Source organism: Puma concolor, chromosome C2, assembly GCF_028749965.1.
Source record: "Puma concolor isolate L17-30 chromosome C2, mPumCon1.1.hap2, whole genome shotgun sequence".
Classification (NCBI taxonomy): Eukaryota; Metazoa; Chordata; class Mammalia; order Carnivora; family Felidae; genus Puma; species Puma concolor.
The window spans coordinates 5169675-5186122 of record NC_141675.1 but is presented as its reverse complement, the minus strand read 5'-3'; the positions used below and the strand labels follow the sequence as shown (position 1 = coordinate 5186122).

General features: G+C 43.6%; 2 protein-coding genes across 10 annotated transcripts in view; one reads left to right on the top strand and one right to left on the bottom strand.

The window, feature by feature from the left end:
* Positions 1 to 7385, bottom strand: part of MLH1 (mutL homolog 1) — a 49154-nt gene extending 41769 nt beyond the window's left edge. For 4 of the 9 annotated variants that reach the window (XR_015255934.1, XR_015255935.1, XR_015255936.1 and 1 more), the window contains exons 1-3: positions 7096 to 7242; positions 4972 to 5062; positions 1222 to 1320 (exon numbers count right to left, since the gene is read on the bottom strand). Coding sequence is in view for 6 of the 9 variants with exons in the window: in XM_025912960.2 (XP_025768745.1) it covers positions 1222 to 1320; positions 4972 to 5062; positions 7096 to 7211 (306 nt within the window). In the remaining 3 variants the exon portion in view is untranslated. The other 5 variants (XM_086720395.1, XM_086720394.1, XM_086720396.1 and 2 more) reach the window with 5 other exon arrangements.
* A 184-nt stretch (positions 7386 to 7569) lies between these two features.
* Positions 7570 to 15438, top strand: EPM2AIP1 (EPM2A interacting protein 1). Its single transcript, XM_086720423.1, has one exon. It carries the CDS (start codon positions 7693 to 7695, stop codon positions 9517 to 9519), a length of 1827 nt encoding a protein of 608 aa, XP_086576549.1. The 5' UTR covers positions 7570 to 7692; the 3' UTR covers positions 9520 to 15438.
* Positions 15439 to 16448: the final 1010 nt, after the last annotated feature.

Here is a 16448-nt window from a genome sequence, read left to right as displayed (position 1 = left end):
TTAAAATGTTTTTTTGTTTTTTTTTTAATTTTTTTTTTTTTTTTTCAACGTTTATTTATTTTTGGGACAGAGAGAGACAGAGCATGAACGGGGGAGGGGCAGAGAGAGAGGGAGACACAGAATCGGAAGCAGGCTCCAGGCTCTGAGCCATCAGCCCAGAGCCTGACGCGGGGCTCGAACTCACGGACCGCGAGATCGTGACCTGGCTGAAGTCGGACGCTTAACCGACCGCGCCACCCAGGCGCCCCTAAAATGTTTTTATCTACTTTTTATAGTATATGCCTCTGATACATCATGTAATTTCACTCATAAATATTTCCATATATATCTTAAAAGACTCCGCCCAAAAACATGATGCTATTTTTTATACCCACAAAATCAACAATTTCTTCTCAATACTATGAAATAACCAATCTGTGCTCAATATCCGACGAAGAATTTTTTTTTTACGTTTTGCTCAAATCAAGATCCAACTAAGATTCATACATTGGAACTGGTTCGTATGCCTCTGTTTCTAAAAACAAATTTTTTTTTACTGTTTCATTTTTTGAGAGAGAGAGCGAGAGAGAGAGAGAGCAGGGGAGGGGCAGAGAGAGAGGGAGACACAGAATCTGAAGCAGGCTCCAGGCTCTGAGCTGCCAGCACAGAGCCCGACAATGGGCTCAACTCACAAACCCTGAGATCATGAACTGAGCCAAAGTTGGAGGCTTAACCGACCCAGCCACCCAGGCGCCCTGGTTCACGTGCTTCTTAAGCCTCTTTTAAATTACAGGTTCTTGCTCCCTCCTCCACTTTTCTTAATTTGTTGAAGGACACAAACAAGCCTTTTATCATGTAGTTTCCTAATTTTTGTATCATTTGCCATGCTCCCTTGCCTCCTATATTTTCTCAATACTGGCACTTAATAAGTATTAATCAGATTCACATTTGATTATCTGACCAAAAAAACTTTGTAGGTGGTGTTGCATTCTCCATCAAAAGATACCAAACATCCTGGTAGGAGGGGAGGAGGGAGCTGTATCTGTAGATAAAATAATTTTCAGTGTATTAAGTATTTATGAACAATCTTTGGTTTTAGAAAATTGAATTTAATTAAGATTTTTCAATTTGCATATATTTAACAAGTAGAAAGTATCATATCTTATTTACCTCTATGTTGAGAAATGGCAGAAATGTTATCACAGGAGAATATTTTACTCATTTCCTTAATATTTAGCTTACCTCACCCCGAAAGCCATAGGTAGAAATACTAGCTAAATCCTCAAAGGACTGCAGTTTACTTGTAGTGAACCTCTCACACACAATATCCATATCTTCTTTCTAGAAGATACCAAAAAATAAGTAAATAATTATGTTACTCATTTTTCCAAATCTTGAATTTCCCTTTTCTTGACTGAATCCAAGAAGCAACCCCTCTTAGGAGAAGAGTTTTTTTTTTTAATTTTTTTTTTTTCAACGTTTGTTTATTTTTGGGACAGAGAGAGACAGAGCATGAACGGGGGAGGGGCAGAGAGAGAGGGAGACACAGAATCAGAAACAGGCTCCAGGCTCTGAGCCATCAGCCCAGAGCCTGACGCGGGGCTCGAACTCATGGACTGTGAGATCGTGACCTGGCTGAAGTCGGACGCTCAACCGACTGCGCCACCCAGGCGCCCCGAGAAGAGTTTTAAAATGAGTAGTAACTTTGTTACTTGGCATCCAGAGTGCTACACTGTCCCAGGGTCCCTTCTCATTCACTGGTTACATTTCTCATTTGCATTCGCTGGTTCCTTCTCGCCTCTGACAGCGGAGTAACCCAGGACTCCATCCTTGGACCTCTCTGCTGTCTACACTCACTCTCTTGATGAGTTCTCCCAGTCTCATGGATTTTAAAAAAATCATGATTATGAGAAAACTTTATTAAAAATCTACAGAACATTTAATTACAGTAAAATACACATAACAAAAGTTGCCATTTTAACAATATTTTTTTGAGAGAGAGAGGGGGAGAGAGGGAGACGGAGAGAGAGAGAGGGAGAGAGAGAGAGAGAGAACATGCACATGGGAGGAGCAGAGAGAGGATCCCAAGCAGGCTCCATGCTGTCAGCACAGAGCCTGACACGGGGCTCAAACCCATGATCCCTGAGATCTTGACCTGACCTGAAACCAAGGGTTGGACGCTTAACGACTGAGACACCCAGGTGCCCATTTTAACCATTCTTAAAAAAATTTTGAGGGCGCCTGGGTGGCTTGGTCGGTTAAGCGTCCGACTTCGGCTCAGGTCATGATCTCACGGTTCGTGAGTTCGAGCCCCGCGTCGGGCTCTGTGCTGACAGCATGGAGCCTGCTTGGGATCCTCTCTCTGTTTCAGATTCTGTGTCTCCCTCTCTCTCTGCCTCTCCCCTGTTCATGCTCTGTCTCTCTCTGTCTCAAAAATAAATAAACGTTAAAAAATAAATAAATAAATAAATAAATAAATAAATAAAAATAAATAAGTAAATTTTTGTAATTGTTTTTATTTATTTTTGATTGGGGGAGGGGGGAGGGCAGAGAGAGAGGCAGACAGAATCCAAAGCAGGCTCCAGGCTCTGAGCTGTCAGTGCAGAGCCAGACGTGGGGCTTGAACTCACAAACCATGACCCGAGCCGAAGTCGGAAAACCGACTGAGCCACCCAGGCGCCCCGGCCGTTTTAACCATTTTTACGTGTACAGTTCTGTGGCCTTGAGTACATTCGCACTGTTGTGCAACCACCCTCCATCCTCCCAAACTAAAACTCTATCCCCGCTAAACACTTCCTCTCCACCCACCCCTCCCAAGTCCCAGGCAACCACCATTCTACTGTCTATGAATGGGACTACTCTAGGAACCTCCTACAAGAGGAATCTTACAACATCTGTCCTTTTGTGACTGGCTTATTTCACTCGACATGTCGTCAAGGTTCAGGCATGTTGCAGCACGTGTCTGAATTTCAATCCTTCGTAAGGCTGAATGATATTCCATTATATGTACACACCACATTTTTTTTTTTTTTTTAAATTTTTTTTTCAATGTTTATTTATTTTTGGGACAGAGAGAGACAGAGCATGAACGGGGGAGGGGCACAGAGAGAGGGAGACACAGAATCGGAAACAGGCTCCAGGCTCTGAGCCATCAGCCCAGAGCCCGACGCGGGGCTCGAACTCACGGACCGCGAGATCGTGACCTGGCTGAAGTCGGACGCTTAACCGACTGCGCCACCCAGGCGCCCCCACACCACATTTTTAAATCCACTCATCTGTGGATACTTGGGTAGCTCCTACCTTTGGGCTACTGTGAATACGCTATGAACATGGGGGTACAAATCTCTTCAAGACCTTGCTTTCAATTCTTTGGAGTATATACCCACAAATTCTATTGAATCATATGGTAAGTCTGTTTAATTTTTTTCAGGGACCACCATACTATTTTCCACAGTGGCTACACTATGTTACATTCCCACCAGCAAATGCACAAGAGTTCTAATTTCTCTACATCCTTTATAACACTTGTTATTTTATCTTATCGTTTTTATAATAGCCATCCTAATGGGTGTCAAATGGTATGTTATTACTGCTTTTATTTGTATTTCTCTAAAGGCTTGGGGCATTCAGCACCTTTTCATGGGAGACTCATAGTTTTTAATACCGTCAAACTGCAATACACTACATTTTCATCTCCAGCTGTTAAACCTCTACTCTACCCTCCAGACCCACACACTTATTCAACTAAGAGCCATCTTAAGTTTAACATGCTCCCAAACGAATTTGTGATCTTCCCCAAAATGTTTCTTCCATAGGCTTTCCCATCAGTAAATAGCAACTCTTTTTTCCATTTGCACAGGCCAAAACCTTGAAATCATTCTTTTCTTTTTTTTTAAGGTTTTATTTGTATTTATTTCAGGGGTTGCAGAGACAGAGAGAGAGCAAGTCCCAAGCAGGCTCCATGCTGTCAGCACAGAGTCTGATGCGAGACTCAAACCCACGAACTATGAACCGAGGTCAAGAGCTGGGCACTTAACCGACTGGGCCACCCAGGTGCCCCAGACCCTGAACCTTGGCTCCTCTTTCTCTTATACCATACATCGGCAAATTCTGAGAGCTCTGTCTTCATAATCAATGCGGAATCTCACTGCAACCAAATTGGTCCAAGGCACGGTCACCACTCTCCTGGACTGCTCCGAAAGCCCTCTCACTGCCTCTGTCCTGTCCTGCTACTGTCTATCTTCCATATTCTAGACAAATGGGTTCTTACAAAACTCCAAACCATGTCACCTCTTTGCTCAAAACCATTCGATAGTATCCCACCTTGATCAGAGTAAAAGCCAAAGATGTTACAATGGCCCACAAGGTCCTACATGATCAGCCTTCTTATCTTTCAGATCTCATCTCCTGTCATTCTTTTTTTTTTAAGTTTTTTTAATGTGTATTTATTTTTGAAAGAGAGAGACAGAAACAGAGTGCAAGCAGGGGAGGGGCAAAGAGAGAGGGAGACACAGAATCCGAAGCAGGCTCCAGGCTCCGAGCTGTCAGCACAGAGCCCGATGCGGGGCTCAAACTCACGAACCGCGAGATCATGACCCGAGCCCAAGTCGGTCGCTTAACTGACTGAGCCACCCAAGTGCCCCTCATTTCCTGTTATTCTTCAACTCCCTCGCCCTGTCAGAGACACAGGGGCCTCCTTGCTGGTGCTTAAACAAGTCCAGCATGCTTCCATTTTGTGGTCTTTGCATGTTCTCTCTGCCCAGAACATTCATCCTTTAAATAACCTCATGACTCTCTCCTGGACCATTTTCCTGAATAAGTGTCCAGCTTGGAATAGGCACTCAAAATATATTTATCATGGGTATTGAAAATCTCAGGTAAAAATCTCATCTGCAAAGTTGAGTTTCCCCAACAAGGAAAGGCTCTGCCCCTTCCTGCAGATGGACCCCACAAAGCACGCGCACAGCCCCCTCCTCTGAGGTTTTTACCTACCCGGATCCCAGTGCCATTGTCTTGGATCTGAATCAACTTGAGGCCTCCCTCTTTAACAACCACTTGGATGCTGGTGGCTTTTGCATCTAAGCTGGCAAATCAAACAGAAAAAAAAAAGTTATTATTCTGCCCTACTCTAATGCACCTATTTTAATCAGACAAGGTATGAGAACAAATTCCAGATAAACGCCAGACTGTCTGAGTGATGTGTTTTTCCTTTGTTTTACAGGCTCCATGACTACACTGTAAAGAGTTTACACGCTGTGTGAGAGAGGGAGAAGAGAGAGAAGGGGCAGGGGGCAAGCATCATTTCCATTAGGACATGCAGCACCATTTCTGGTCCTCTGGGAAAGAAAGTGAAGTTAAAAGTAGGATCCACATCCCTGTTTACCACATGCCTGTTTCTTACCTTCTTCTCAACTAATTTTGCCACTTATCCCTTCCACTTTATTCAGCCTTGGGTTCCCGAGGGCCCCTAATTAAATGTCATTAAAAAAAATCTATATAGGGACGCCTGGGTGGCTCAGTTGGTTAAGCGACCGACTTTGGCTCAGGTCATGATCTCGCAGTTTGTGAGTTCGAGGCCTGCATCAGGCTCTGTGCTGACAGCTCAGAGCCTGGAGCCTATTTCAGATTCTGTGTTTCCCCCTCTCTCTACCCCTCTCCTGCTCACACTCTGTGTCTCTCTGTCTCTCAATAATAAATAAATGTTAAAGAAAAAAAATATATATGTGTTTTTATGCTAATACCCTTTTAAGAAAATACATTTTGTTGGGGAAAAGAAAAAAAAAATGGCAATACAGAAAGTTCTCTGGGAAGCCGGTAAATCTTTGGTGCTTCCGAAGCGTAGCCAACAATCACAAAGAGCGCCAGCGACAGAAAAGGAATTCAGTCCGCGGCTGCACGAGAAAGAAGGGTAATCTCGCACAGAAAATTCTTTTTTCAAAAATAATAAGTTACTTAAATATCAAAGACCTTTCTCAGGAGCGCCTGAATTGACGTGGTATTAGCCATCTTGACTTCCCATTAAAAAAGAGCACGACTGGGCTCCAAACAAAAGCCCTGCTCACAGGACTGATTATTAACCACTTAGCTAATATATTGGGTTTGGTTGTGCAGTATTGTGGCCTTCGGATGAGGCCCACGTCGTTCCATCAGTGAATATTCCAACACTGCAGAGACAAAAGGCGGCGTCACGTTAGGTGGAAGGAGAAAGTTGCCAGCCTCCCTGCTCCATCTTTTGTCTGCCTCCCAGCTCTGTCCCTTTCCCTCCTTTCTGCACGGTTTTTAGTCCCACGACCCCGAACGGCTGTCTTCCGTTTTCCCAATAAATCCCCTCACAAACCTACCGTTCTTTGCAGGCTCATTTTGTTCCTTTACTGTACGGATCTTATTAACATCAATTGATTTCAACACGCAGGTCACGTTTAGGTACCCCACGAGCGAGCCTTTTTGGAAGTTTATAGTTTACCCCCACCTTTCCTTCCAGGTTTCTAACTTCTTCCTTCCACAATGCGAAGGAAATTCCGAAACGTCAGAATCCTCGGGATACCCCGTTAACACCAGGTTGTCTTTGATGTGCTCCCCCACGGAGAGGTAAAGGGGAGGAAAACACTAAGTTGGGTCACTAACTCGGCAGTAGGGATATCACAAGTTAAACCCAGGCAGTGTCCATCGGCCTGTCCGAAAACCTCGACAATTTATTTGGAATAAAATTCAAAATGAACTGCACCCTGGACTGATTATTTTTGGAGCAAACATTACACGCATAACACGGTACTCTCTGGAGCATGAAGCGGGCTCCCCCTTCTGAGAATGTTTATGCATTTAAAATCTTGCACCTTCTGTATGTAGAATATAAAAAGTCTTTCCCTCAACTAACGGCGCCATTAAAATACTCTGTCGCCGCCGCTCGCGCCCCCAACAGCTCTACAGAAGTCTCGCGAGAGCTCTCAAGAACTCGCGGTACCCGGGAATTGAGGAGCAGGACACCCAGACCTCGGGCGCTGTGGGCGTGCGCCGTGCACGCCTCCGCCCACCGCAGGGAGGCGGGTCCGCGCCATCCCGAAGAACGGCCCGTTGAGTCGTAGCTTATAAGGAAGCCCGGCTCCACTCCCTCCCTACCAGTTCTCAATCATCTCCTTGATGGCGTTGGCTGGCCGCTGGATGACTTCCCCTGCCGCGATGCGGTTCACCACTGTTTCGTCCAGCCGCCGAATAACCCCCGCTACGAGCGACATTTTGGCGCCAGAGAAGCCCAAGACACGTCGAGATGCTCACCGGAAGTACCTTCGGCCAATCACCTCAGGGCTCCGTGCTGACGTCTTTCCATCAACTCTGTCTACGCTGCCCGGCCAGACCTTCCCGCGGCAGCGGCTTCGGAGCGAGGGAGCCGTTGATTGGGCAGCTGGGATGCCAGTCAAATTTCTTAAGTCCCCCGGTGCCCGGCTCACTTGGTCCCTCCCTATAGCCCTTCAGTCCACTGGCTAGAAGGGTATGCGCCTGCGCGCTGTCCACTCTCCCATTGGCTCATTCCTGGGCTAGGGAATACGAAATCTCCAGCCAATAGGAGTGCAGGTGCCGTAGCCGGAGGTTGGTGTCCCCCTGCTGGGGTGATCTGGCGCAGAGCGGAGGAGGTGCTTGCTCCTGCTCCTGCTCCCGCTCCTCCCCTCTCCTTGCGGCCTCCCGGAGGTCGACCCTCTTCTTGCGGCCTGCAGTAGGATGTTTATGACGCCTAAGAGGAGCAAAATGGAAGTCGACGAGTCTCGGGTTTTCCGGGCCGAGTGGACCCAGCGTTACTTGGTGGTGGAGCCTCCGGAGGGCGAAGGGGCCCTGTGCCTGGTCTGTCGCCGCCTCGTCGTAGCCACCCGCGAACGCGATGTCAGGCGCCACTACGAGGCCGAGCACGACTACTACGAGCGGTATGTGGCGGAGGGCGAGCGCGCGGCCCTGGTGGAGCGTCTGCAGCAGGGCGACTTGCCCGTGGTCACCCCGCTCACTCCCGAGGAGAGAGCCGCCCGTGCAGGCCTCGGGCTCGCCCGCCTCTTGGCCTTGAAGGGTCGCGGCTGGGGTGAGGGGGACTTTGTGTACCAGTGCATGGAGGTGATGCTGAGGGATGTGCTGCCCGAACACGTAAGCGCTCTGGATGGCGTTGATTTATCGCCAGAGGTCACGCGGCAGAGGGTCCTCAACATTAACAAGAATCTACGCAGTCAGCTTTTTAACCGAGCCAAGGACTTTAAAGCCTATTCCCTTGCCTTGGACGACCAGGCCTTTGTGGCCTATGAGAACTACCTCCTGGTCTTTGTCCGTGGCGTGGGCCAGGACTTGGAGGTACAAGAAGAGCTTCTGACCATCATCAACCTGACTCGTCACTTCAGTGTTGGGGCCCTTATGGCGGCAATCCTCGAGGCCCTGCAGACGGCAGGGCTTAGCTTGCAGCGAATGGTTGGACTCACCACGACCCACACGCTGAGGATGATTGGTGAGAACTCAGGACTAGTGTCATACATGAGAGAAAAGGCTGTAAGCCCCAACTGTTGGAATGTTATCCATTATTCAGGATTTCTGCACTTGGAACTGTTGAGCTCCTACGATGTGGACGTTAACCAGATCATAAATACTATATCTGAATGGATAGTTTTGATTAAGACCAGAGGCGTTAGGCGCCCCGAATTTCAGGCTCTCCTCACTGAATCTGAATCAGAGCATGGCGAAAGGGTTAACGGACGGTGTCTGAACAATTGGCTTAGAAGAGGGAAAACTTTAAAACTGATATTTTCCCTGAGAAAAGAGATAGAAGCCTTCCTGGTTTCGATAGGGGCCACAACGGTCCATTTCACAGACAAGCAGTGGCTTTGTGACTTTGGCTTCTTGGTGGATATCATGGACCATCTTCGAGAACTCAGTGAACTGTTGAGAGTTAGTAAAGTCTTTGCTGCCGCTGCCTTTGACCATATCTGTACCTTTGAAGTTAAGCTGAGTTTACTGCAGAGACACATTGAAGAAAAAAACCTAACACACTTTGCGGCCTTCAGAGAAGTTGTCGATGAGCTTAAACAGCATCTTAAAGAAGAACAAAAAATATTTGATCCTGATAGGTATCAAGTGGTGATCTGTCGCCTGCAAAAAGAATTTGAGAGACATTTCAAGGACCTCAGGTTCATTAAAAAGGACTTGGAACTTTTTGCGAATCCTTTTAATTTTAAGCCTGAATATGCACCTATTTCAGTAAGAGTGGAGCTAACCAAACTTCAGGCAAATACTAACCTTTGGAATGAATACAGAGTCAAAGACCTAGGGCAGTTCTATGCTGGCTTGTCTGCCGAATCTTACCCAATTATCAAAGGGGTTGCCTGTAAGGTGGCATCCTTGTTTGATAGTAATGAAATCTGCGAAAAGGCTTTTTCGTATTTGACTCGAAACCAACATACTTTGAGCCAACCCTTGACAGATGAGCATCTCCACGCCCTGTTTAGGATTGCCACAACTGAAATAGAGCCGCATTGGGATGACCTTGTGAGAGGAAGAAATGAACCCAATCCATAGGCCTTGGTAGTACGACACTGAGACGCTCAGAGTCTGATTCTAAAAGCAAACCTTTGCCTGATTTTTCAAGTTAACTAATTTGGATTGTGGCAAAGCACCAAGTTTATTCATCCAAATTGATCACGATTCAGATTCTTCTGACAGAGGTGTTTTTGTTTTTGTTTTTGTTTTTTTCATCTCAAGAGGCAGCATGGGACTGACACATGCAAACACCTTTTTTAAAATTTAATTTAATGACAATGTCATTGTCTTTTACTTTTATGATACGATTGTTTCTAAAGAAATTCAGTACTGATAATGCGAGTTGAATTAGAAGTCTGTTTTTCTGGTGTTTTGAAGAAGTTTTAGCTCTTCTTTTGAACAAAGTGTTAAAATTTTGATGCATATGATCTGAAGTTATCAACCCCATAAATGTATGTTTGAGCCAGTTTTTGCAGAAACTCACATAGCAAGTTCAGAAGTTTCTGAAAAGGAAGAGCGTACATACGGTGGAGGTATTTTGTCTATCAAAGTGTTTGTTTGAGACTATTTTTTTTTAAACATTTTTCTGAGTCCTAAGTAAATATTGACAGATTTCCTCCTCAACTCCCCCCCCTCCCCCCGCAACCAGCCCTAGCAATGATTAGAGGGAAATAATCAAAATTTTAGTCAAAGGAGTAAGAATTATGTTTCAATTGCTGGTTTAGGAGGCTTCCTGCATTTTGGAGATCAGACTAACCAATTATTGGGGATTTCCCCTGAATTTTTCACACTTGGGTGCTGTTTTGTCAGCTTGCCTATTAAAGGACTACGGTAAGTATAGAATCTTAATGGTTGCCCGTTAGTAATTCTTTATTCTACTCCAGATAGAAGTTTGGCCCTGTCAAAAAAGGATGAGAGAATAAGATTTTTGCCCTCCAGGATCAGGAGGTGGGAGGTATTTTAGCTTATTATGCATGGGTGTTGACTGCTTCATAAAGAAACCCTGTTAAAAGGAAACCCTTTAGTTTAAAGTGGTAAAGATCTCAGATCGTGTTAGCTGCTGGAAGTGGATTTATTATAGAATTTAAAACTGTCCCACTAGTTCTGTATTTAAGATAGTGCACAAGTAGAAATATTTAACTTTCAAGAAGCAGCTTTATTAACAGATTGTGGCAATTCCATATTTCTAGTGAGACATCTGCTTTGTGCTAAAACAGTTATTTTCAAACTTATGTTAACCGTGAAAAGAAAATCTTACAGTAAAGCCAAATATATAAAACGATTTAAAGGCAGGACCCACCTTAGAGGTCCTCTCAAGTACAGTTTGCAAACTTGTGCTAAAGTCCTGTCTTAACCTTTGTAACACATGCTATGGTCACTAATCCAGCAAATTCATCTAACCAGGATACAACCAAGAATTGAGAAGGAATTGATGCCTGAGCAATCAAAATCGATGCCATAAAAGCCCAGGAACCAAAATTGTGTCACTGGTTCTCAACCAGAAGCAGTAACCCCTCTTTCCAGGGGTTGTTGGAAAGCATAGGGGACTTTTTTGGTTCTCAGACTCCCTGGGAGGGTTCTGCTGGCATTCCCCCTGCCCCCACAGTGCATAGGACAGCCAGGCACAATGGAGAATTATCCTTCGCAAAGTGCCTGTAGACAGCCCTCCCCCCCCCCCCATTGTAGATTATTTTATTTTGAGGGACAGGGCAAATTACCGGTAGAAGCAGAATGAAAGGGCAAATCTGGCAAACCGATGATATTTGATAGGAACTAATTCCAACATTCCAGGTTTGGCTGGTAAAGTGCGGTAAAGGCCTTCATAGGTTCTGGTAGCTCGCAATAGCATTTACATGTCAGTGATTTATACTGAACCAGATCAAAGGGCTCTATTCTGTTTAATTAGAGCAGAAAAGCAAGTATTTACAAGCTAGTAATCAAGAATGGTCAAGTTGAGATTTTAGTTAACAGGGAATAAGCTTAAAATATCTGGAAAAACAGCAGTAAAAAAAAAAAAAAAACCAGCCCCCCCCCCCCCCAAAAAAAATCTACCGGTAATTTCCCACTAGTTTATAGTATTCTCTTTCACGGCAAGTGCTTTATTGAAAAAAAATGTTTGGAGGACCTGCTTCTGCTTTCCTACCCTGGTTCCTCAAATATTGAAGTCTTGTACATTTTGTGAAGTTCCATTATATATTTTTGCTTAAGGTAATAAAACTAGTTTGCATCATGTAGGTACTGAGTCGGGGGGGGGGGGGAGATATAAACTAAGGATTTAAAATTGACCCTAAATAGTAGAGAATTTGCTATAAACTAGTCTTGTTTGTAAAAAAGAAAAAAGTGTGTATATTACTGTTTCCTGTATTAAGTAATTCTGTAACTGCATGGCAGTCTTTAAAAAAATTTTTTTTTTTTTTTTTTTTTTTTTTTTACAAAATAGTTGTTACTGGTCCTGTTGTATCAGTGAATATAGTTAAAATAAGTACTATTTTTTAAAAGCCCTATGTCCCTATATATCTCCCATTCCTCCTAGTTTTCTTAAAAGAAGTGTCTGTATTCCCGGTCTCCTGTAGTGCCACTCAAACTGCTCTAGCCAGCCAGATCCTTGTCAACATTCTTGCCCTCTCTCACACCACTGACCACTTTTCCTTGAAGTCCTGGTTTACTTTTGCTTCGGGGGCAGATACCATCAGCAGGTATGCTTTCTCAGTCTCCTTCGTGGGTACTCTTTCCCGTCCATGTTTGTGTTCTTGTGATGTTAAAATTTGGTTTCAGAGCTACCGTTTTGTACCTCCCCTTAGCTGCTGTCATCTCTGTTCGCAGCTTCAGTTACCGTTTATGTGCAAATAATTCCTAAATTCCTATCTCCTTTCCAGGCCTTTCCTAATCCATATATCAAATGCTAACTTAAGTCTGCTCTGCCGTCTCATGGACACCATGGCATGTCATTGATCTTGCCCCCAAACCTGCTCCTTTTATGTTCCCTCTTTCAGTAGATGGCGCAGCTGCTATCAGTTGTCATAGCCCAAGCCAAAACCTGACCTGCCCGTGACTCTTCATCCGTCGCATCCACTCACGGGAACCTTGGTGTTAAGTCGACTGTCTCTAAAGTTTTTCTCCCTTCTCCAGTTCAGGCCATCAGCCTACCTTAATACAGCAACAGCATCCTCGTCAAGTCTCTCTTTCTCTGGTTTCGATCCCTTTTTATGCTGCAGCCAGATCATTCCAAAAGACATAGTTGGTCATATCTCTCCACTGCTTTCCCCATTATGTAGGATAACATACGACTGATATTCGTCTTTGAGGTCTCAGTTTAAGTACCACTTGCTCTAGGAAGCCTTCATAGATGCCCTCTAGACTAAGAGCCTTCGTAGATGCCCTCTAGACTAGGTGCCCCCACTGGACACTCCCTAAATACCCTTTTCTCCTAGTCATACACTTAGCACACTTTGTTGCTACTTATTGATCACTGCTAGACTGTAAGCTTTACCAGGGCAGGGACTGTGCCTTGCTAGCTGTTCTATATGTAGTGCTTAGCACAATGCCTGGCATTCCAATAAATGTTTGGATGAATAAATACGTGTGTAGTGTTTTATGATCTTTGAAGCCCTTTTGCAGTCTCATTTGACCTTCACCGAGGTCCTCCTGCCTTAGCCCGCTTCTTGGGTAATTGTTATTCACGTATTACAAATTAAATGAAACTAAGTTCTTTGTGACTACAGAGCCGTATTCCCAGAATTTAGCTCCGTGCTTGGCATGCGGCTCAAATATTTACTATGTGAGTGTTGTTGAGGAAACAAACTTACATTGCAGTTTGCCCTAGGAAACAAGAAGTGAGGCCAGGTTTCAGACGCAGGTATACTCACATAAATCTATGGAATATTGAGTCTTTACCTCCTTTATTTAGAAGTATTATTAGTTTACTATTTTTAGTTTTCAAAGGTAGACTTCAAAGGAACCTAGATGAAAAATATTGGGCAACCATTTAGTGAACTAAAACAATACTTGGGTAATTAAAAAGTTTTACTTGGCATCAGAAGATAATGCTGCTTAAAATATCCTTTTTCCTTTTATAATGTGTCAATCCTAGAAGAAAATGACCTACTATTTACTTGCTACTTTCCTTTACAGATGATTTCTGGCTCTTCTGGGATTTAAAAGTAAGTAAATTTAATAAAATTTTAGAGGAATGACTCAGTATTTCTGGTCACTAAATATCCAGTTCTCTTGCTTTCTTGCCTGCAGAATGTCCTCATCACTTCTCCAAGGGAGGTGACCCAAGAGGGACATCTAGTCAAGGTGTACTTAGATTTACTCTTTTTCTTTGCTTTCTTGTTCATGTGCCTCTGAACTTAATTTCTGGGTAACTGGGGCTTTTGGGATTCGTGGAAGAACTATAACCATGGCCTGTTTCCTTGAGTCATTTTAATTTAAGGGATTAACCAGTGTTCACTTAGTTGGACTTTCAGTCTGTGGCACATTAACTCATCCAGGGGCCTTAACGGTAGGTGTGATGGTCATCCGGTGATCCGTGCTGCAAAACTGGGTTTTCATGGGCTTCTTTAATCATCTGGATTAAACAATTTCTCGTTTTTATCTTTTTGTAATTGAGCAGTAGCCTCATCCTACCCAATAAGTACTTCAACTTGTGAACTCTACCCCTTTCATTTCTGCTTGCAATTTGATGAATTCTGAGTTCATCTCTTTCTTGTACATTTTGTCAAATGCAGCCAACAACAACCATAAAACATTTTGTTTTCTTTCTTTTTTCCCCCCCTTTAATAAAGAAAGAGTCTGTGCCTTCCATGCTTTCCCAAGAGACAATTATGACCACTCCACAACGTGAATTGCCCCTACGTAAGTTATTTCTCCCATCCTCCAGTAGCAATTTCCTGAATGCCTCCCAACTAAGCCAGCGTGTAGTACGTTAAGGTTTTTAAAAAATGGAGCCACTTTCTGTATCAGGATGGGTAAGGTTGTCCTACAGTAACGACCACAGAATCTCAATGCCTCACATAACTTTTTTTCTTGCAACTTGTCTAGGGACTTTGCTCTAGGTCAGGGGTCAACAAACTACAGCCCACAGGCAAAATCCGTCCTGTTGCCTGCTGCTGTAAATAAAGTTTTACTGGAAGACAGCCTTGCCCATTTACCTATGTCTGTGGCTGCTTTTGCTCTACCATGGCAGAATTGAATAGCTGTGACAAAGTGCATAGTCCACTGAGCCTAAAATATTTACTGTGTGACCCCACAGAAAACGCTCACTGATCCCTGCTCTGAGTCTCTGAGACTCAGGTTGACCAGGCAGATACCATCTAGGGTGTGGCTGTTCATTTTGGGAAATGAGAAGAATACAGCAAATCACTTACAGGCCCTTAAAGCACTTTCATTGACCAAAACAAATCCCATGGCCACACCAAAGTTCGAGGAATAGTGTTAAGTCTTCCACGTGCCTCAAAGGAAAACCAGAAATATTTGGAAGACAACACTAGATTAACACATGGTTATGTCTCCATTTATATAATTTATTTAGAAATCTTTTTTAGTGAGGTAAAACATTCAGTAAAGTGTGTAAATGTTGAGTGTATGCCTCAGTGGATTTTTATATATACACCCTTGAACCCATCGCCCAGATCAAGATAGTGAACATTTCTAGCACCCCAACAAATGCCCTTGTGTCCCTCCCGCACACAGATAATCAAACACTACTCTGACCTTGATCACCATAGATTACTTTTGTCTTTTTAAAGCTTCATGTAAATGTAACAATTACATGTACTCTTGTGTCTTTTGTTCAGTACTGTGTGACTCATCCATGTTGCATGTAGCAGCATTTTTTACTTAACGTGCAGTATTCCATTGTACGACTACCGCAATTTAAAATTCCATTCTACTGTTGATGGAAATTTTGGTTGTTTCCAGTTTGTGGTTATTATGAATAAAGTCACTATAAACATTTTCGTATCTGTCTTTCAGTGATCGTGTGCACCCATTTCTCTTGGTATATTATTCCCTGCTTCCATTCTTATCTGTAATTATGCATATAGCAACCAGAGTGATCCCTACTGTAAAATATAAATCAGACCATGCCATTCCTCTGCTCGAAATCCTCCAATGGCTTAGTATTATAATTACAGTAAAATCCAAGGTCTTTATCACAGTCTACAAAGCTTTGCATGATCTGCCCCCACACCTACCCTTTTGCTTCCTACCCTGTTTTCCGTCGTATCCTCAATCCCTTTACCCTTCCCCAGTCACTCTGCTCTGTACTGGACACTGCCTTTTGAGTTGGGGAATCCAGATACATGATTCGACCCAGTCCTTAAAGTGGCTGTGATCTACATGGATAATTTTAACAAGCCATAACTCTGGTGTGTGTCAACCAATTACTACTTCTGTAGGGAGTAAGAGGCAAATTTGCCCTATGATTAAACTGTTAGTGTAAAATAATTCACAATTATAAAAGTGTAAAATAAGTTACGATCCCTGTGAGGGATTTAGAGAGTAAGATTAAAATGTAAAAGTTCCCCGATAAGGTTAAGAAATGTGTACTTCTACTGATTATGAATGAGAGTTCACCAACTTGACTACTCTTCTATTTTACTATTTACTTGTTCACTTCCATGAGGCATAGGAGGGAGCTGGGGGTGGAGGAGGTGAGAAGACGCTGGAATAAATAAAGAAGTGCTGATACTAAGCACAGTCCACAATCCACAATCGCACAGTCATGGCAAAGGGCCTCCTACGCATGGTACCATTATTGGTACATTATGGATTATTATAAAATAACAAAATCGACTTAAGGTCTTTCCACATATTTTTACTTTATTGATACATAGTTGAAGTACAATAAACTGCACAGTTTAAAGTATAAAACGTGATTGGTTTTGACATAAATGCATAAAAGTCACCGCAATCAAGATAATGAACACTTCATCACCCCACAAAGTTTGCGGGTTTTGACTACT

Coding starts and splice junctions, on each gene's coding strand:
- EPM2AIP1 (XM_086720423.1), top strand. CDS start 7,693: ATGTTTATGACGCCTAAGAGGAGCAAAATGGAAGTCGACGAGTCTCGG.